The 23,500-nt window shown below is 33.8% G+C and overlaps 1 protein-coding gene across 1 annotated transcript in view; it reads right to left on the bottom strand.

The window, feature by feature from the left end:
* Positions 1-1,433: 1,433 nt before the first annotated feature.
* Positions 1,434-23,500, bottom strand: part of LOC126743565 (protein FAN-like) — a 41,303-nt gene continuing 19,236 nt past the window's right edge. The window contains exons 10-14 of the mRNA XM_050450712.1: positions 23,210-23,462; positions 6,662-6,892; positions 1,935-2,125; positions 1,730-1,879; positions 1,434-1,671 (exon numbers count right to left, since the gene is read on the bottom strand). Of these exons, the coding sequence (XP_050306669.1) occupies positions 1,568-1,671; positions 1,730-1,879; positions 1,935-2,125; positions 6,662-6,892; positions 23,210-23,462 (929 nt within the window). The 3' untranslated portion in view covers positions 1,434-1,567. The remainder of the gene's footprint in view (positions 1,672-1,729; positions 1,880-1,934; positions 2,126-6,661; positions 6,893-23,209; positions 23,463-23,500) is intronic.

Genomic DNA, 23,500 nt, shown 5'->3' with positions numbered 1-23,500 from the left:
TTTAATACCGCTTTTAAAATAAAAAATGAATATTGAAAGTTTCCTTATAATTTCCCCCCCTCTTTTTAACCTTGCCTCTTTCATACATAGAAATAATATTATGAAATACCAGTGGTGTTTTTTCAATTTTTTTTAAATAAGAAATCGCTTTTGAAATCATTTATTTTTTAAATAATTGTAGATTTTAACCCCGTTTACCTTAATACACCCCTGGCATAAACAAAACTTAAATCACAATTTTTATTTTGAATGCACTACTTAGGTATACTTAATAATATATAAAAATATAAATTTTAAACGCTATAAATTTAAAATGAAACAATTTTCGTAGAAGAAATTTTTACCCCTTCAGGGTGACGAAATGTTCTAAAATCTGTTGTTTTCATTAAAATAAAATTAAATTGAAGTGTTTTGTAGTTTTTTTCCTAAAAGCAATCAATTTAAGGTTAAAATCCTAAAGGGTGGTTTTAACCCCTTTAAAAAAAAATAAAAAAAAATAGAAATTGAGTAAAAAAATAAAATAAAAATGACGTGTTTCACCGTTTTTTAAAAAAGTACTTAGTTTTGAATCTACGATACATAAAGGGTGGTTTCAACCCCTTCCCGATGGAATTTCAAAAAATCCTTTCTTAGTGGACTTCTACATAACCATAGGAATGTTGTCCCGAAATTTCATATTTATAAGTTTTACCGTTTGGGCTACACGTTGATTATCAGTTAGGACAAGTCTTTTTATATATAAGATGACGTAATACGGCTCCCATTTAACATACCAAAGTGAGGTTAGTTGGAGGTGACACCTCATAACCTGATAGACAGAACTTTATTAAATGCGAAATTAAACTTTCCTCTGGATATCTCAAACGTGTCAATCAACCTTTAAAATCACACAGCCCATAATTTAAGCGATCGTATCGCATTATGAGATAAGGTACTCTGTATATTTAATCAAAATATTCTGTGATGAATATTAAAATTGAGTTATTAAAAAAGACAAACATTATAAATTAACAAATTTATGAAAATCCACACAAAAGGTAATGTGTGCGAAACTTCAAAATAACTGTACAAAACAGATAAAATAAGCGGTTGAGCAACGGTTTCAGTATTACTAAGTGGAAACAGCACTGCCACTTTTTTTTTTGGAGGAAAACTAACAAAAGCTATATACTTGCATATTACTCATTTAAGTCAATTTAATCTGCACGGCGCCTAAAGTGCTTGCTTTCCATTTTTATACTAGTATAAGAAGTCACACATTAATCACAGTTAAAAATTAATCTTGTTTAGTATTACGGGATTGTTTCCTGTTATAATTGACGAGGTTTTTTATCGGAATAAATATGATAGATAATTAATCTACTGTTAACTATATTGTTTTAATTGTTTCAATATATCTGCTAACTATAAAATTATAAATATAGTTCCACATATTAATTATTAAAAATGCTATATTAAACATTAAGTCATGAAAAATATCACAATATTGTTGTTATATAAAACTATTGAGAATACATCTCAAGCCATATAATAATAAATTCATATTCATAATCTAAACCGACTAACATTATAAAACTACTTTATTAGGCGCCCACACTTTGATCGTTTTATCTTGACTTCCAGTTACAATGATTGCTCGATCTTTTGATATGTCGACAGTTTTTATTGCACCTGAAAATTCATCATTTCAAGGTTTGGTGATACCTTTAGAATACACTACTCGTATTACCAGAATGCGCTTCATGCTCTAAAATTACTCGCACCTCAAACATATTCCATACGGATAGCATGCCATTTTCACACCCAATAGCTAATAGATTATTCTCCCATTTTAACGAGCAGACTTTAGTTGAAAAAGTTTTATTAAATACTGGCATACCTGTAAAAAGCGGCATTCTTAAAACTAAATTATAAAAATTATTTTTAAAATTTACCCGTGTTAACATCCAATACTTGAAAGCTACCATTATCCGCACCCACAGCCAATTTTTGTCCATCCGGACTGTAATGAAGTGCGTTGATTTTTGAATTTAGTACGGAGTATTTTTTAAAAAGACTAAAAGTTTGCGTTTGATAAATGTAGATTTCTCCGTCCTCGGTTGCCACAGCAAAATGAGCATCATTACTAAAATAAAATATAAAATTACCAAAGTAGCTACAAGAATTTTCGAAGAAAACTAACAAGCAACGAGGTTTCGAGATATAAATAGCTAAACAAATTATATCCGCCTCGAGTTAAAATAGTAATTATAACAGTTGACGTAAGTAATATCAATGTGTAGGTGGCCACAGACAGAGTAGTGTAAATCACAAAACCACAGTTTTAATATAACAAAAGTTTCAATCATAAAATCACAGTTTTACCAGTAACCAAAAGTCTATATTTCACTATCGACATGTCTTTCGCTAACGATGTTAACATCTTCGGGAGAAGATTAAGATTAATCTTAAATCCTTCTAAACTTTCGTACGCATCTAATTTTCGATTGTTACTAAGTGGCTTTACTCATTTTTAATTATTTATTCCTACAAAATGGCCAGTATTTAAAATATGCTCACCCAAACTGGTTGACTCGTTAGAATTCATCTCATAGACCGAGGACTTTCAATAATTGGTCTTCATTTTATCTTTTGGATTTCCTGAAAGATTTCTTAACTCGGCCAAATTTCGTTAGACCATTCTTCGACCTAAGTCTTGAAAAGCCCTATTAAAGCCTTTTTTGTCAAGATAGGATCATTTGGTATTATAACAAAAGTTAGCTTAATCATCTTTTTGACATGCGGTAGAATTTTTACTTTTATGTCTTCTAATCAGCCTATCAATAATCCTTTCGTCATAACATTTGACTCTAGCAATCGTTTTAATTATTTCTTTCTCTTACTACTTAGAGGAAATGAGATTCAGTCTAAGGCAGGATAACGTTCATATTTTTTCTAAAGCCAAAAGATTTCATTATATGTGTTAAAAAAGTCCCGGACTCCCTTAATAATTCGTGAACGTGAACGAATTATAGATCTCTTTCAGATCTACATTAGGAAGATAACTTTGCACATACAGAAGATATCACAACAGTAGTGGAGACCAAAGTTACCTTTTTTGTGAATGGAATGGTATATTTTTTATGCATTTTCCGATTCTACGCAAAACTTTAACACAACATCATATTACATATCCTATACCTCAGTCGACTAGCTTAAAATGCTGGAAAATCATATAGTACCAGAAATAAGAAAACATGCTAATGATAACTTTCAATGGCCCTCCCCTTCATATTGGAGTTAATGTAAGAAGATTCTTAGATACGACTTTTCCAAATCGTTAGATTAGCAGAAGAGGTGAAATTGAATTGTTATCATGTCCTGATCTTAAACCCCTAGACTACTTTCTCTGGGGGCATTTAAAAAACAAAGTTTATGCGACAAAGAAGAGGTAGCAAATGATTTTTACTATAATATATAAAATATGGGCTATTTAATGGGTTAGTACTTGCATATTTTATTTATAATAAATTTTACATATTAATAATAATTTTTTAAACTATTATATCTTTTAATCTGTTGAAGTTAGTTATAGCATATGTTACATGAAGCTGTGTTAAAATTTCGCGTAGAATCGGAAAATGCATAAAAAATATACCACTAATTAAAAAAAAATTAAATTGGTCTCGCCTACTGCTACGATGTCTCCTCTATATGCAAGTTAGTTATTTTTCTAATGTAGATCTGAAAAAGATCTATAATTTTTATGTTAGGGACACTTTATGATACAAGGCCGCGTTCACGAGTTATTAAGAGTACAAAATTGTCGATATTGAGCAACAGAAAATCCGCATAGGTGATGGAGGTGAACACCTAGTACCCTCAAAAACTAAATGTGTAGTGTGAAATAGTGCGCGGAACAGTAATAGGTCCATTTTTCTTTGAACAGACTTTAACAGGACAAGTGTATCTCGATTTTCTCCTATTTGAATTAGTTCCAGCATTACTAGCTTTATTTGCAAATCCATTGGATCCAGACTATCCTGACGAAGAAGTAATTTTCCAGGATGATGGTTTTCCTCCGCACTATGCTGCCACTGTGCGTACATTTCTGGATGAAACCTTTCGTAATCGATGGATAGGAAGGAGATGACCCATTGAATGGCCTGCTAGGTCGCCTGACCTAACACCAATGGACTTTTTTTTGTGGGGATACCTCACGTCGAAGCTATTTGTTAGTAGGCCAAATAATCTAGACGCCTTGAAAGATAGGATTCAGAGAGAAGTGCGGGCCGTAACTCGGGAAATGATTGAAAATGTGCAACAAGAATTTATTGATCGCCTTGGATATTTTCAAGCCCTGAATGGCAATCATTTTGAACATTTAATTTAATTTTTGTTCTTTATTTATTTGTTATATGAATCGTGTTTTTTTTTCGATAATCGTTGATCTTTAGGACATGATGCATGAAACATGTCCCTTACGCTACCCGATGTCACAATTGTGACTTCCTTATTTACTAGTGTTATAAGGATCAAAAAATGTTTAATCTGGGAGAACCGTGCGACATGATTGTGAATAGTGCATTTTATAGGTGTGCACGCGCAAATCGTTTATTTTACCGGGAGTGCATTCTTGTCATAACCTGAAAAGTTTCAGATTATTTTCAACAATGGCTCGTGCAGGTAAGTTATTATTCATTTTTTAGAATTTAGGGGAAAAAAGAAGTGCTTAATATTAAATAGGTATAATAAACTTGACACAAACAATTAAGTGTATTGTTTTTAGAGATTGAAAATATCTTTAAAATTGTTGATTCCAAGAATGGTTTTGTTATGTATCTCACAATTGTGAGCCACGGGAGTTAACGTGGTTTGGTTTTAATTAAGTTGGATACAATTAATTCTTTGTTACAGGAAGAAGTAAGGAAATTATTGATTTCGACCATCTAACGGATGACGAGGAGGCATTGTTCCAACTTCTAGACGAAGTTGGGTCGGATTTGGAGTCCGAGGATGAAGAAGATGAGTTTGAAATTCACGAAAAGATCACAATTGTAGCACAAAGTGAAGCTGATAGCTCTTCAGATTCAGAAGATGATTTACCCCTCATACATTCCCAGACTCTCCAGTAGAAGCATGGAAACTTTAGAAGCAAGGATTTTCCTGTAAAAGAGGACTATACTCCATCCATCGCAAAAACTCCAAACAAATATATTTGGATGATGATTTTTTTGAGTCAGCCGCAAATTTCACTTCTCAGTATTTCTTGCAACAAAATGCAAAAGAAAACAACTTTACCTCTCAAGAAATAAAGAAATTTTTCGGAATGAATGCTCTGATGGGATGTATTCATCTTCCAAGGATACATATGTATTGGAATGGAAAATATAAGTTCCCATTAATTGATGGGGTCATGACCCGATAAAGGTTTTACATGATACGAGTAAATTTACATGTCGTTGACAATCTTAGCGTATCAGAAGAGGAACAAAAAAAGAATAGATTGTGGAGAATACAGCCGATAATTGATTTGGTTCGCAATAGATGTAAAGCCATTGAAAGAAAAGAAAGGACAGCTTTTTCTATTGACGAACAAATGATTCCTTTTTTTGGGAAGATGTCCAGTTCGAAAATTTGTTAAAAATAAACCAAGACCAGTGGGACTGAAGAATTTCGTTCTTACGACATCCAACGGTATTGGATTTTGAAATCTAGCAGGGCAATACTACCCCACTAAAAGATAGGGCTTTAGGCTTGGGACCCTCAATAATATTGCGTCTAACAGAAATATTACCTCAAAATAGTTACCTGTATTTTGACAGATACTTTTCAACTATTGCTTTGATGAACAAATTGACGAGTTTGAATATAGATGCAACTGCTACAATTATGTCCAACAGAGTGAAAAGGTTTGATTTTAAAAAAGACAGTTTAATGAATAGGGGAGAGTCAGAAGAAGTTGTAAGAACCCATAATAAACTTTGCATCACAAAGTGGAAAGACAATAAATCTGTTTTAATGATATCCACAGCTTTTGGAAGACAGCCGGAAACTGAGGTGCAAGATGGAATAAAACAGAAAAAAAAACGTTCAGGCATAGCATGCCTAGCTGTTGTTAAATCATACAACGAAAACATGGGTGGTGTAAATGTTTGCGACCAAATAATGGGATACTATCGATCTTTCTTTCGAACCCGGAAATGGGCTCTTAAAGCCATCCTACATTTGTTCGACTTAGCAATAGTAACAGCTGGAAATATGTGCAAAAACGTGCAAAAGAGTGTGTTTAAAACTGGACTGTCTATCGGTTGGAACGCTGTCAAGGTTTTTATGGTTATTCTATTCCATGGTTTTTATGGTTAATATAATTTTTAAGTTACTCTATTCCAATTCTGCTTTAGGTAGGCTTCTTACTATAATTATATGTCTCCTAATTATAATTTTTAACTTCCTCTTGCAATTAATAGGACTTTTCTAAATTCTAGTTACTCCTCAAAACTTTACTTCAACTAGTAACAAAAATATTTCAATAAAATATAGGGTAAAAATGAAGTTTTGCATGAGAAAATGAGCACAAATGTTAGGCAAAGGTCTAGTTGATAAATGTGTAGTGTGATTTGTATATAACGAATGTTTCATTCTAAATCCAGCATTTTTAGTTCCAGTTGTGATAACTTACGGATCGAAACAGACATACTGAACCGCAGAATTGTGATCCAAGTGTTTAAATAAGCACTCTATAATGACGTCTTTGGTGTTCGCGTTTAAACCCTTCCAAACTTTAACGGAGCAGTCTCCGCTGCCTGATAAAAGGAGGTTCGAAATTTTTCCATAAGAGAGGCACGTGATGGCATCTTCATGTACTAATACGTCTGTGGTTACTCGTCCGTAATCCATGTCGTAAATGAGTCTAAAAAATAAATAAATGAATATTAATTAGTTTGTTATCCATGAATCTTTATTTGTATTCAGGTTGATAATTAAATTGTAACTACGTACGAGGTATGGATATTTTGATTTGACTTGAATGGTTAGTTGCATTTCTTTTTTCAACATTCCACTATATTTAACTATTTTAGGGATTAAAAACTATTTATACTTTTACTGCCACTATATTAAACTTTGAAGCGACCTCTGCATCCTCTCAATTGCTTTAACAATATAATCACAACTGCATTCAATTAGTGTGTGGCACTACAAGCAAGCTCAGCACTAAAAGGTTATTCAAATAGAAAAATTCATCCATTTTCACAAAGATGCTGGTCATACGTTTTTATAAAAAGAAACAATACAAAACACAAAATCTACAGCATCACATGAACATTTAATAAAAAGACGAAGGTTACATGTTTCGCCTGGCTAGGGCATCATCAGACCTATAATAATTATGATGATGTAACACGAAAAAAGGAAAATTCAACAAAAAACTTACCATAACATTCACAAAACACCTAACATATTAATAAGTAAAGCTTACAATAAAGTGGCACTATCTATGCATAACGAAATTAATCAAACATTCAAATAACTTTATACATTCCAGATATCTAACCATCATTTACGAGTCGAACATTATGTTAGGTTATTAAAATTGCTTCTGTAACCACCATTCATTTGTACCATATCTTTTGTAAAAAAATGCGTTCTTTCTGATTCTGCATAAAAAATGGTGGTTTCTATTTAAAAAACATGTTGATAACGTCATATTTTTTTGAGTCACCCTGTATACTTAATTTCCAACCGTTAAACCCAATATTAAAATCGACGGTTTTTTTTCCAGTAACGGTCCATTTAATTTTTATTGAATTTATCCGCTACTTTACGGATGCACTGTATAGGCTGATTAATGACTCGTCCAGCTTAATTAATTTCGCAGATAATTCAAACGGCCTGATGTGGGTTAGAACATCAGAAACTCTTTATCAAAAAGCAAAAATTGTAACAAAACAGTCTTGCTGTTTTAGCACTATCTAATCTTTACCTCTTCCAGAGCATAATACACTGACCCGCAAAATTAACCGGACAACGAAAACTTGGTTCAAATTCAATCCTTAATAACTTTTTGAGTATTGCATTGATTTGAATAATTTTTTGCCTAATTTTAGGTCGTTTTATCGCCATCATTTTTTCACATGAAAGCTACCAAAATTTCTAACGGATTTGTTATTATACAGGGGTTAATAAAAAGTCGGATCTTACTCTAAACTTTTAAAACAACCTGTAGAAAACATTTACAACCGAATAATGATTCTTTTTGTTGCATTTTCAAGCACCATCTTTGCTTAACAACTTGTTTTTTGATTTATTCCGATATCAGTATTCTTAGAATCTCTATAGAAAAAGCACTGGCTTAAGGGAAACAATGCAATAATGCTTGATTAGCAGTATTTTTTTTAAATATGTAGGTATTTCCTCCACGAGCTTTAATAACAACTAATTCTTTCGGACATAGATTCAATTAAAGAAGCAATCGCATCTTGGGGTATTTGTTGCCATTTGTTAGTTGGTGCTTCTTCTAACGCAGTCAAAATTTGAAACTCGCCGTAGTTCTGCCTAACTATTCTTCCCAGTATATTCCACAAGTGCTTAATAGGGTTGAGGTCTGGACTTCTTGGGGGACAGTCCAATACATAAACGTCAAAGTCGGGTAAATATTACCTTATTTACGAAGATAAAATGTTCTCCTATAAATGGTTTATAGGAGAATATGGAAATATGGTGGTGCCTTACACATGTTCTTCTAAGTATTCCCTAATGGCCTAATGTATCTATCGGCGTTAATACCCCTTTATAGTGCAACAAGGTCTGTAAGGACTTCCAATGAAATACCACCCTACACCATCAAATTGCACTCTAGGAGAGATACAAGATTGAGAGTATCTTTCTCCGGGCCTTCTCCATAATCTTTTACGTCCGTCAGGTGAAGTCCCAATCTGCATGAGTTCGAGCTAACTCCAGACGCAGCCATTGACAACCCGCATCTAATAGAGGATCTATAGCAAGTACACGAGATGTTAAATTCTGATCCGCTAAGCTTCTTCAGGTGAAACCAAAGTACGGTGAACATCTACCAGTCTTCTTACCAAAGCTGGAGCGCAGTGCGCTCTCGAAAAACTTAAAGACTAAGAAATTGATCCTCAACTGCGTTTGTGGCCCTTCGTCTTCCCTATCTAGGTCTACTTGAATAAGAGCCAGTTTGTCTGAACCTTTGTATCGCATCGCATACCGTACTGTGAGGATGGCCAAGCTCTTCTGCAATATACCTAATCGGACGACCATCGTCTCGTAGAGCAACGGACTGTGCCACTTCTTCTGGGCTCATCGTTTTTAACCTTTGTGCTACCAAGCTTTTGAACGAACGAGTAGTACCAAGGGGGTACATATTGTACCCCCTTGGTTGTTCTTGTTTTTTTTTCAAGTATGGATAGGAAAATCTTACTAAGCATAAGGAAATATCAAATTTTATTCAAAATAAAGCATTTTATTCAAAATAAAGTTATTTTTATTGAACATAATAATATGAATATAACATTATTCAATTTCAATTGTCATTTTGATTGCATCTGTTACAATAATTAGTTTTTTTTTGATGGCCGTGATTTTTATAAAAAAAAATTCTTGCACTTTGCACAATAAAGCCGACACTTTTTGTCATCCTTTCTTGGACAATAATGGCAGCGTCCAAATGACCCTTCTGGATTTGGCGGCATAGGCAAGATTTCTTGAGGTAGCACTTGATTCATAGCAGATATAACTCTTTTTGAGAAGCCGTTTAGATTTGTCATTCTTCTGGCTACGTGCGGTTTTATGAGGGCAAGTCCTACGCCAAGTAAAAATAATCTCCTGTTGTCCATTTGTTTTTTTTCCAGTCTGCAAACTTTTTTCCATAGTGAATATGAATTTACGCCAGCTATATCAATAATATTTTGGAAAAGTACAAATGGATACGTTTTTGTATTTCTTTTTACACTGTACTGATTGACCAATTTTGTCCATAGTATCTACGGCCCCTTTTGTATTATTATAATGGAGTATCATGTCTGGTTTGAAGTCATTCTCTATTCCACTTATGGCCTTATCATGATGTTCGGTGTTCAAGGTTACAAACGCGTGATTATTTTTTCGAGAATTGTGCATGAATATATGTTGCGAACCGAAGATTTCAAGCCACAAGCGGGGTACAAATTGTACCCCAGCCAACAAAATTGATTATAATTTAAAAAATATTAATTGTAATTAACCGATTATGATTTTGTTAGTTGACTAAGGTATTGTTAATGACAATGATAAAAGGACAATACATTTGAAGAATTAATCTTTCAAATATAAGTAATTATTTACGTGTGGGGTACAGCATGTACCCCCTTGGTAGCACAAAGGTTAAACGTATCGCTTATGGAACAGCTCCGAAACACACTTTCAAAAATAACTTAAAAAAACGCTTCAAAAGACTCAAAAATATAGCAAAATTAAATCTGTACCCCATTAAAACAATTTTTTTACATGCCACGGTGCCATGGAAACTTCTACATATTTCTTTTGTCATACATAACAGTCAACTTTGCAATCTTTTTAAAAACAAATTCTTGCTACTAAAGCATTACTGCATTGTTTCCTTTAAGCCAGTGCTTTTTCTTTAAGAATGCAGATATTGGAACGAATCAAAAAACCAGTTGTTAAGAAGGGTTGAGAATGCAGCAGAATCATTATTCGGTTGTGAATTTTTAATTTCCACAGGGTGTATAGAGTAACATTCAACTTTTTAATAACATCTGTATAATAACAAATCTATTGAAAATTCTGTAGCTTCGATATGAAAAAATGATGACAATAGGGGCGAAGACAGACACAGCGGTTTTTGCCGAGACGGCGTGCCGACTATTCAAAATACATACAGCGGCACTGTATGAACCAGGACGCTGTCCAGTCATAATATGATTCAAATTTACGTGAGTTGTTGATTATTGCAAAATGGAAGATTTTATCATTTTCATCTCATTGTTTTATTTATTCTTGAAAAGAAAGAGAGAAAAAAGGAGAAGAAGGACAATGTGGGTACATCCGATTATTAGCGAAAGGGAAAGAAAAGGCATTTTTTACAATTTATTTTTCGATATAAGGCAAGATGAAGACACATTTTTCAATTATGTAAGAATGTCAATGACTTCCTTTAATGAGTTGTTGAATACTATTAAGCCAAATGTAACTAAAACAAACACCCGCATGAGAACATGTATTCCCGCAGAAGAAAAACTGCTTATTACTCTCAGGTAAGTAATTATTAGATGTAGATGTACTAATAGTAATTTTATTCAGAAACTTTTCTACAAATACTAAATCTTGATTATATTAGAAAACGCTAAGCTGGGATTCCTCTTCTGGGCTGAAATTACTTTGGTACAATTGGACAGAGCCAGCTGGAGAAGGAGTTGGTACAGAAACTCTAGATTGTTCTTGGTAGTCAGCTTGGAACTGATTGTTACTGAAAGAGTTTTTTTGAACTGCATATGAATAAGTAGATTGTTCCTGTGTGTGTTGTGAAGTACGACTGAGAACAGAGTGTTGTTGAGCTTGTTGCGAGAAATAGACTGGTTGTTGTTGATGTGGTTGCTGCGAAGCGTACGATTGACTTATCACTTGCATAAGCTCTATCCTACACTTTGTATTCAACATCTTTGGCAGAGATGCGAGACTAGGTACCAAAGAAAGCAAGCAAGTGGCTGTTATCATCATAACTTTTCATAGCTCGCCAATGAACTAAACATTTGATCTTCAAGGGCGGATCGTGATCTTTTTTTACCTACAATCGGTCGCCCTAAAACACATTTTGCAGTTGCTGTGATCGAAGAAGACGAAGAAGTAGGTCTAGATTCTTCACTTTCTGCATTACTTGCTTGGGTGTTTAGGTATTCTAATGTATCTGTAGTTTTTCTTGGCGTTAGAGTGTCTTTAAGGAACAATAGTTGTTGTGAATAGACATATGGCGTTTTTTTTCGGGCTCTGTGCAATCTCATGGAAAACACACTGAAGTTCAATTCGCTATTTCTCGTACTTACATCTTATTTTCATTTGAGGCCCAAATAAAACCCCAAATGCTAATTTTATATATTTATTACACCACTTATTTGTACCTCCACTTATTCACATTTATTTTCATACTTAGAAACCCCATTTAAATGCAATTTTATTTGCTATTGAGCCCTAGAAAAGATGTGGGATCGACTAACTGTAGATTCCACCACCTTTAAAAGTGAACTGAAAAAACATCAGGGTTGCCGCTTATACAAAGACGATAGGTGGTCCGGTGGGGCGGAGGACAGTTCCTAAAATCTTAGTTCGGCAGTTTTGCCTAAAGAGGTCGAATTATATTATCTGTTCGCCACAGACGAGCAGGGGCGTACCAAACACAATTTGGCTACCGCACGCTTAAAATCTCCGCGATTAGTTTTTACCAGAACAACACGAGTTTTGTTTTCGGTACCAGAAAACAATTGCACCACGCGTCCGAGAGACCACTTTAAAGGCGGTAAGTTATCATCCTTCATTAATACCAGGTCTCCTACCTTTATTGATTGCTCACTTGAATGTTGCCATTTAGACCGCCTGATCATTTCACTTAGGCACTCTCGTTGCCACCGATTCCAAAAGTCTTGTACCATTTGTTTTAAAAATTGATACCCATTTAGTCTATTACGGTTCAACTCGCGTATATCCGATTCAGGAAGAGCCACTAACGAATCACCAATTAGAAAATGTCCCGGCGTTAAAGGAGTTAAATCATTTGGGTCATTTGAAAGTGCGCTAAGCGGCCGGGAATTAAGACAAGCTTCTATTTGTGTACAAACAGTTGTCAACTCCTCAAAAGTTAACGCAGAATTTCCCATAATACGCCTCAAATGATATTTTGCTTGTTTGACGCTTGCCTCCCACAAACCACCAAAATGCGGGGATCTGGGCGGTATAAACTTCCAATTTATACCATCTTGAGCCAAATAATTTACTATTACATCGTTAAAATTATTACTTTTAAGTTTATTTAAAAATTCCCGCATTTCATGATTCGCGCCTATAAAATTTGTTCCACAGTCTGAATAAAAATTTTTACATTTGCCACGTCGGCTGATAAATCGCTTAAGTGCATTCAAAAAACAACTTGTTGATAGGTCTGAGACAACCTCTAAATGTACAGCGCGAGTTACAAAACAAACAAAGATACATAAATATGCTTTTAATATTTTACTGTTTCGCAAACTCGAAGACTTTATATTAAAAGGACCGGCATAGTCCACGCCACAATTATAAAATGCTCGTGCCGGTGTGACTCTCCCCTCGGGCAATTCACCCATCAAAATATTTATACTAGATGGATTTACTCTGAAACAAACTATACATTTACGAAGCACTCTTTTTATTAAAGTAATTCCTCCCAAAATCCAAAAATTATATCGCAAATTAGCCAGTAAGTTTTGCGCACCCATATGTAAATTTTTCTTGTGCTCATAACTTATTATAAGTTTACTAAAATTATTATTTTCCAATATGATAGGAAATTTATTTTTATATGAAATTGCGGCTTTACTAATTCGACCCCCAACTCGTAAAACATTATTTTTGTCTAGAAAGGGATTCAAAGAAATTAATTTACTTGACCGAGAAATGTCTCTCTTATTTTTTAAAGCCTTTATTTCATCCGCAAAGTCACACATCTGAGAAATTCTACATAGTACCAACAAAGCATTATCCAATTCACTAGAAGTCAAATTACCAAATACTCGATTCTCTTTCTTCACTTTTACATTATTACAAAATCTCAAACACAAGGCTGTAACTCGTTTTAAACGCCAGAAACTTGAAAATTTATTAATTATATCAAACCTTTCCACAACACTATGAAAGGTGACCGTCTTTATTCCTTTTAATTCTGGTAAATCCTGTGAATCAAAATCATGAGTACTATGTGGCCAAAAAGAATCATTTTGCTCTAACCATTCAGGTCCTCGCCACCACAACTTTGATTTCATTAAGCTATTTACATTACATCCCCTGGAAATTATATCCGCAGGATTTTCATTACTTGATACGTGATTCCATGCATTTATCAATTTATTGCCTTGAATTTCGGCAACTCTATGACTCACAAACGTATTTAATTTTCCTGGATCGGATGCTAGCCAAGCCAACACAATCGTTGAGTCTGACCAACACCAAACACTGTCAATATCCATATTTAGGGCATTCTTGGTCTTTGTAATTAAACGAGAGAGCAATAAGGCTCCACACAATTCTAACCTTGGCAAGGTTATCGATTTCAATGGGGCTACCTTTGATGTTGCACAAAGAATATGAGCATTCACTTCCCCATTTGAAGATACTGAACGTAGAAACAAACAGGCTCCATAAGCCTTCTCCGATGAATCACAGAAACCATGCATTTCTATTTTTATTGAATAAGGGTGTATTGCCTGTCTGGAAATTAATATATTATTTAAGTGAGGCAAATCTTCATAAAATTCCCTCCACTGGCCATAAACACTCTTAGGCAGTTCATCGTCCCAATCAACCTTGATTTTCCAGATTTCCTGCATAATCAATTTTGGAATAATGATTATGGGACCCACTAACCCAAGGGGGTCAAAAATTCTAGACAATATAGACAATACATTTCTCTTGGTGACTTTCATCGGAGAATCCAATGTAACTACATACTGCAAATTATCCTGTCGTATATTCCATGTAAGACCCAGTGTCTTTGTTATATCCTTATCTACTATATATTGGTCTATTCCTTTATTTTCATTATTCTCAAAAACTTCTGTTTTATTAGAGACCCATTTTCTAAGTTTAAAGTTTCGTCTTTCTAAAATCTTCGAAATTTCTTCTTTCAATTTGATTACTTCTTCTATTGTTGATCCTCCGCTGAGATAATCATCTACGTAAAAATTCTTTGTTATTTCAAAACAGGCTCTCGGATAATTATTTTCTACTTCCTTTGCTGCTTCATGTAGACATCTTATGGCCAAGAATGAAGCAGGTGTGGTTCCATAGGTCACTGTATTTAAGCGGTAGTGTTTAATGTCTTTATTGGGAGAATCTCTCCATAAAATTCGTTGCAAATTTCTTTGGGCAGGATCAACCCAGACTTGACGGTACATTTTCTCAGCATCAGCGCCTATCACAACATTGTGCTTCCTAAATCTTATTAATATGGAGTAAAGATCATCTTGAATTGTTGGTCCTGCCTTCAGAAGATCATTCAAACTAACACCTGTATCTGTTTTTGCACTTGCATCAAACACTACTCGCAGTCTAGTAGTGCTACTATCATCCTTTATTACCTTATGATGAGGCATATAGTATACTGATTCGTCACAATCTATTTCATGGCTTGGTATTTCTGACATGTGTCCTAGAATTCTATATTCTTGCATAAATTTGAAATATTCTGCCTTCAAATTATTATTTACATTTAATTTCCTTTCCAAATTTAAAAACCTCCTTTGTGCCATTTTCATCGAAGCGCCAATACTATTTAAATTTCCTTTCGTTGGTAACTGTACCATGAATCTGCCATCACTAGAATGTTTGCAAGTTGCCCTGAAGAATTCTTCACACTCAATTTCTTCCTTTTTTAACATTGGTGCTACCTGCAGTTCCTCAATTTTCCAAAATTTCTCAATCTGGTCATCAATCCTCTCATTTATTGAAAAATGGCACATAATTTGACAATTACTTATTTGCTTATTCCTAATTCCCAAATTTATATCATTAGGATTTTCAATGGATGGTACACTGCCTGAAATTATCCAACCGAAGCAAGTTTTTTGGAAAGTAGGCATATTTTCAGCCATTTTTATTCGTCCATTTCTCAACAAGTCATAAAATATGTCCGCTCCCAGTAAAATATCTATTTCAGCCGGTACATTAAAAGAGGAATCTGCTAACACTATATTGGAAGGAATTCTTATATTTTTCACTTCAATTGGCAGCATTGGTAAGGCACTAGTTATTTTATTAAACACTATACAATTTAAATTTACTGAAAAAGAATTCAATTTTGATTTAATTTGGACATTTGCAAATTTTGACACTTTAGACACTGCACCAGTTATTCCTACCACTCTCATATCCACTTCAGGAGTATCTAAATTTAACCGAGACACTAATTCATTGGTGATGAAGTTGGACTGCGAACCAGAATCTAATAGCGCCCTTACTTCATGCGCTTTACCTTCAAAATCCATTATCAAAACTTTGGCTGTCGACAGTAAAATTTCATTTTGATTAGCATATGCACTTACCATGGCATTAACCGAACTAAAAGAATTTGAAATATTACCCTGATTATTTGTATTATTATTTTCGACAGTATTTGTATTATTAGTTCCATTATTATTTGCTAAAACATCAGGACTATTATTTCTATTTTGACTCATAGTCGAGCCCAAACTATTTTGATTATCCAAATTTTTTGAAAAATCAATATGTAAAAGGGTATTGTGTGGCTTGCCACATTTTCTGCACCCCCTATAGGTACATCTAGTGCTTACATGATTTGACTTAAAACAGTTGAGACACATGTGCAATTTTTTTATTTCATTTACTCGCTGTTGTTCAGTAAAATTAAGAAATTTTGGGCATTGATATATTGGATGTTTACTAATTTGACAAATTAAGCACTTATTATCATATGCAGTATTATTACTTTTTTCATTTACATTCAAAAAATTTTGAGAATGTCTTTGAGAATTAAAATTATTTTTTGAAACACTCACATTAGGTTTGCCTGTAGGCAACAAGTTTGAATTTATTATTGTTTTATGAGCATTTAAATTTTCTAAAATATGACATCTTTCGGTGAGAAATTCTAAAAACTCAAAACATGTTACATGATCCCTTTTAACAGTAAAGGATTCCCATTCTTGCCTTGAATTAATATCAAGTTTACCACTGAACATATATAACAACAATGTGTCCCAACTATTTACAGGTTCTTTTAAACTTTTTAGAGCCCTTAAATTTTTTTGGATACTGTCAACCATATTTCGCAGTTCAACTAAAACATTCTTACCTATAGCAGGTAAATTGAACAGACTTTTAACATGGCTCTGAATAATGAACTTTTTATTTTCATATCTGGCCTTCAATAATTTGAAGGCTACTTCATAATTTAATTCGTTTACTTCGATGGAGTGAATCACTCGAGCAGCATCACCCCTTAAGCGGGATTTCAAATAATAAAATTTTTGTACATCAGTGAGAGAGCCATTAGAGTGAATAAGAGCCATAAAAGTGTCAAAGAAACCCAACCAGCAATCATAACTGCCACTAAAAATTGGTAAATCTAGAGGTGGCAGTTTTACTATACTTTGATTTGATACGTTATTATTGCTCGATACTGTATTTGACACCACTGTGGATTCCTTTAATAATTCCTTAAAAATACAAATGGTTTCAAAATATTTTTCTTCGAATACTAGCCTCAACTCACTCTCCGACTCCTCATGATACTCAATTTCAATTTGAATGATATTAAACTTATCCCAAAGATTTTCGCACTTTAGGTATCTTTCATTTATTATAATTTTACTAGTAAGATTATCGCAATTAGAGGCATACTCAGAAAACCTATCAAGTTGAGCACAAATTTGCTTTCTATCACTTTTTAACTTTTTCAGTAATTCTTTCTTTTCTTTAGTGGTAGCCATGATTAAAGGCTTTAATTTTGTAATAGAATTTAATTTAATTAAAAGAAAAAATTATATTACCTTATTTAAATTTATTTGTTTACTTTTTTAAGTATATATTATTATTTTACACATTTGGTAATTATTATTCAACATAGCTCTTACTTAACATGCACATGCAAATAAAACACAGGTTTCTTTTGTTTATTTCAAAGGAAATTGGAGGTGGATGGGGGGGAGTACCTATTTTCTACTACTTTATTTATTTATTTATTTATTTATTAGTTTTCTTGGTGTATTATTTAATTTTTATTGTATTGTGATATTTATTTTATTTTATTATGATTTTTATTTTACTTCTATTTATTTCACTAAATTTTATAATTTTTATTTATATTATTGTGGTATTTAATTTTTATAGCTGAGGCTAAGAGAAGAAAATATCATTTGAAGACGTTTACAACCATAACTATTATTGTTCTTAATCGATTATATAGCCGTTACTACAAAATACATTATTTTTATTTACTAAATTCAATTAAAACTTACCCGGCCGCCGCTACTGACCCACCTTACTGTCCTTACTCCTATTATTATTTAACATTCAGATTCAACCGTTTGAACTAAATCGCGCCAAACAGCCGAACCAACCAGCAGCCAGCGTCACTATCCAATCCGATGCTCTGATTAGTCAGAAGAATGGCGTTACCAGGCTCGCCAACCAATCAGGGCCAGGTCCAAGCTTGGGTTGCAGGATGATGCAATCATCTTGATTCATAAAATTGCCTTACGTTTTGATCCAAACCGCTATTCTATGGTCCAAAACGATATCTTGGATTACAGGATTAAGCATCATCACGTCGGGGTCACCAAAAATATGTGCAATCTCATGGAAAACACACTGAAGTTCAATTCGCTATTTCTCGTACTTTCATCTTATTTTCATTTGAGGCCCAAATAAAACCCCAAATGCTAATTTTATATATTTATTACACCACTTATTTGTACCTCCACTTATTCACATTTATTTTCATACTTAGAAACCCCATTTAAATGCAATTTTATTTGCTATTGAGCCCTAGAAAAGATGTGGGATCGACTAACTGTAGATTCCACCACCTTTAAAAGTGAACTGAAAAAACATCAGGGTTGCCGCTTATACAAAGACGATAGGTGGTCCGGTGGGGCGGGGGACAGTTCCTAAAATCTTAGTTCGGCAGTTTTGCCTAAAGAGGTCGAATTATATTATCTGTTCGCCACAGACGAGCAGGGGCGTACCAAAATATATTATTATATTAATTTTTTAAAATAATTAGTAAAATTACGGAACAGGCTCCATCTCCGAATTTTCCTTTTTGGCTTTGAATTTCTCTTGCAACCGATCACGTATATTCTTCCATTTTTTATGTAGTAACTCTCCTGCAAATAAAAGAAAAACATACTAAAAATATATTTACTACATACATGTCTCTACTTTTTCCAGCATTTTCAATTAATTCATTAATAATTTTTATTTCAGGTATCTAGCAACTGGATGTTTCTTGAAAGAACTGCATTATAATTTCCGAGTTGGAAGGTCTACTGCGCCATTGTCAAAGAGATTTGTGAAGCAATTTGGGCCTGTTTAGTTGAAAAAACCATACCAAAATTATCTACAAAAAAATGGTTGGAGATTTCAAGGGGATTTGAAAAAAATGCGAAATTCCCGAACTGCATCGGTGCCATAGATGGTAAACATATAAGGCTAAACAAACCACCAAATAGTGGTTCTGCCAAGCTGTCTTTTAGACTCCAATGAAATGGTTTCATATCCTCCTGGGACCTAGCGTTCATTTAAATGGACATGCCAGTTTTATGTTTCCAGTTTCGTTAATTAATTATTTAAGCAGCTTAGACCTCGCATCCACTACGTTGGACACTTCGGTGCTGTCGCCCAGTCCAATTCGGTCGAGTTTAATTGTGCATATGTGCTGGGAATCAGTTGTTTGTTTTCTGTTGTGATGGCGGCTACACGTGGTTCTCGTTATGATGGTATGTAGCCTATTTTTTAACGTTTTTGTAAAGTTTTTATTTACAAATGTTTAATAGACAAATTTAAATAACATTACAATATTAAAAAATGAAATAAGTTAAGTTATTCGCGTCTATTTAAATGGACATTGGGTCTATCTCATGCACATTTTAAATTAACTCATAAAATTTATTTTAGGAATTTGTGTTTTAGGAATTTGAGTGCTTCGGCCAGGGGAAGATGACGAAAAATTGGAGCAAATACTAAAAATCATTGGAAATAATGACTCTGATATTGAAATGTCTGATGATGAAGAAGAAATTCAAACTATGGATAATTTAATGGGGAGAGAAGAAGAAATAATTAATGAAGAAGAAGAAGAAGAATAAGATAGAATTCCTCTTAGTGTCCTGAGAGAAAAGTTAGAAATGGCCAAGCAATCTGTGGATCCTTTAAAGCGAAAGTCTTGGAGAAGAGATGATACTTTTCCACCTCCAAATTTTGAAGGCCCCTCTAGTGAATGCAGCGCAGAGCTCCGGTATGATTGGACTGCAAAATCGTATTTAGCCATGTACTTTGAAGATGAGTTATTCCAAAAAGTGTGTGATTGCACAAATGCAAGGTACGTTGAACTTAAAGGAGTATCTCTTAAATTGACTTTTAATGAGATTAAACATTTTTTTGGAATAGTTTGTTTGATGTCCTGTCTAAATTATCCCAAAATCAGAATGTGCTGGGCAAACACCACTAAAGTTTCAGCTATTGCAGATACAATGACTTGAGATAGATTTTTTGCTATAAGAAGTAACCTTAAAATCGTCATTGATGGCAGCATCGCTGAAGAGGTACGCAGGTCTGACAAATTTTGGAAAGTACGTCCTATTATAAAAGCAGTATGGCAGGGGTGTTTGCAGCTACCTATAGAGAAAGTGGTTGCTGCAGATGAACAGATGATCCCATTTACAGGGACTTGTAAAATGAAGCAGTTTGTTAGAGGAAAGCCAAATCTAGAGGGCTTGAAAAATTTTGTTGTTGCAAGGAAAAGATACTTTTCCAGATGATTCTGTAAAACGACTTGGTGGACTTTCTGCTGTTGTTTGCCTTGGAAGGACATTATTTCCTGGAAGTCATGTGTACTGCGATAGATATTTCACGACAATACCACTACTCGAATATCTTCGTCAACAAGAGAAATATTGTACTGGAACCATTATGAAATGTCGTGTACCAGCGGCAGTAAATTTAACTTCGGAAAAAATGATGGCCAAGATAGGTAGAGGGAGCTCGGAACAAATTGTAAGACAAGATGGCAAAATAGTAGTTGTACAATGGTATGATATGAAATCTGTACTTTTGGCATCTTCTCCCCTATGAATTCAACCTAGCGATGAGTGTAAAAGGTGGTCTAAGAAAGACTCTAAATACATTCAGGTTAAAAGACCTTACGTTGTTGCTAAATACAACGATTGTATGGGAGGAATAGACTTGATAGCCCGAATGATTAGCTATTATAGAATTCGAACTCGAAACAGAAAATCATGGTTTTATGACAAAACTCATGGTTTTTTTATCGAAGAGATAAAAATTATTTAAAATCCCTCCACGCAAAATACAACAATATTTAGATTTTAAAATCGAAATTGCCACTCAACTTTTGACAAATACACCCAACCCACAAAGTCAATCCCAAGAAAACATCCGAGGTGTAGGTATTAGAAGAAATCCTGAGGGAAATATTTTTGTCGATTCACCGTCATCGTCATTAGGCACCAAAAGAAAATAGAAACAACACTTTCCAGAAATTGCCACAGACTTAAAAAATTCGGTTAGATGTAAAAATGACTCTTGTGTCAAAAAAACCAAGTTTTTTTGTCATACATGCAACACATTTTTGTGCATTACTGGCAACAGAAACTGTTTCATAGAGTTCCATAGCAAATAAATTTAAGTTTACATTTATTTTCTGCGTTTTCATAGGTTTAGACTGAAATGTTATTAAAAAAAAAAATTATTTATTAGGAATTTTTGTTTAGGTTAAGACCCAATGTCTTGTGACAGTGGGCGATGAGGCATTTCCTTTACTGGTAAATTTACTTCAACCTTTTGGAGGAAAGCAACTTACTGATAATAAAAAAATATTCAATATGAAACTATCCAAGGCTAGAAGATACATTGAGTGTACATTTGGAATATTGGCCAACAAATGGAGAATAATTCACCGGACTTTAGATGTTGATATTGACTTAGCCGAAACAATAATTAAGGCTTGTTGTATTTTGCATAACTTTGTAAGAACACGGGATGGAACAGGCGACCAATTTAATGTAGATGAAATCGATATTATACTTGCGGGTAACTTATTGTATTTTGTACAGCCAGATTCAAACCATAGAGGAAACTTTAGAGCAGTATCTTCTAGAGATAAATTTTGTCGTTATTTTACAGAAAAAAATAATTGAAAATGTATATTTACCTTAAATGTACACTTGAATAAAATAATAAACAAAATCTTAACAATTTCTTTCTTTTCTTCTACAGTTGCATGTTCCCCAGCAAAAATATTTGTAATGTCTTGCCACTTTTCTTTCCGTTTTATTCTATCACTATATTCAGATTTCGTCATTTCGCTTTTCAATTTCCGAAATCAATTTGTCCACGTCAAATTTATCCACCTCCATATTTAAAAAAGCAGCAATTCCAGAAAATAACAGAACGCCAAACAACTGTGTCTGTGTTTTCAGCTTTAAAACAAAGTAATAATAAGCCGACTCTCTAAGCAAACACCGCCTCGGCACAACAATTTAACGAAGCGCCGAGTCGACTTCAAATGACGTGTCGACATAAACCGTAGTGTGTGTCTTAAGAGTATTAAAAGCATGGATGAATATTGTCGATTCGGCGAACGACTCGGCCGCCGTCTCGGCGAAAACCGCTGTGCCTCTCTTCGCCCTAAAACGGCCTAAAACTCGGCAAAAAATTATCAAAATCGCTGCAATATTGAAAAAGTTATTAAGGATTGAATATCAACCAAATTTTCGTTGTCCGGTTAATTTTGCGAGACAGTGTACAAGAGCACCGGTTTTAACTAGTCCAGCGCCTAGGCTTTCGCTAACAGAGTCCGATGTATGCGAGTTTTGTTTTTTTATAACTCCCTCCAACAATACGACAGGAGCAAACTCTCGAGACTTTTAAAAAGAAATTATTTGAATCTGTTAAAAAATATAATCATACTCAATAGACAAATACCTGACCTTCTCGCCCCTTTATGTTTTTAGGTTTGTTTATTCTGTTTTTAATGTCTTTTTATTTTATTTCTTTTTTAATTTTTACGAGATGGTGATTTTAAATCTGTTAAAGTTTTTCTTATTCTATTTTTAGTTAATTCAATTATTGATACCTACATTACCAAATTTTAACTGATTAGTGTTTTTTTTTAAGTATCAATTGTTACATGCTCAATGATATAGCGAAAGTTTATGCAAATAAAAATATACTGAAAAGTGTAAAATTAATCACTTCAAATATAACTTACAATTGATTGTCCCAGCTTCCAATTACAAGCAAATTGGTGTCCGGTAATTGCACACAACCACTCAAAGGCATTTTCCCCACATTAGCGCTTCTAGTTTGCCGGTTTTGAGTTAAAGAAAATACTTTTACTTTCGAGTCGTGACCGACAGATGTTACTTTAGTACCATCCTCGCTGATAATCAAGTGACTAACGGTGTTTTTATGGCTGTTGAAACTCGTTACGAGGGTCAGATCTGTGGCGAAAGCCCAGGGGTCTAAAATTACCAATAAGGTTTATAAAGAAATAATTACA

The sequence above is a fragment of the Anthonomus grandis genome, chromosome 13, assembly GCF_022605725.1.
Source record: "Anthonomus grandis grandis chromosome 13, icAntGran1.3, whole genome shotgun sequence".
Lineage (NCBI taxonomy): Eukaryota > Metazoa > Arthropoda > Insecta > Coleoptera > Curculionidae > Anthonomus > Anthonomus grandis.
This window is presented reverse-complemented; position numbering and strand designations above follow the sequence as displayed.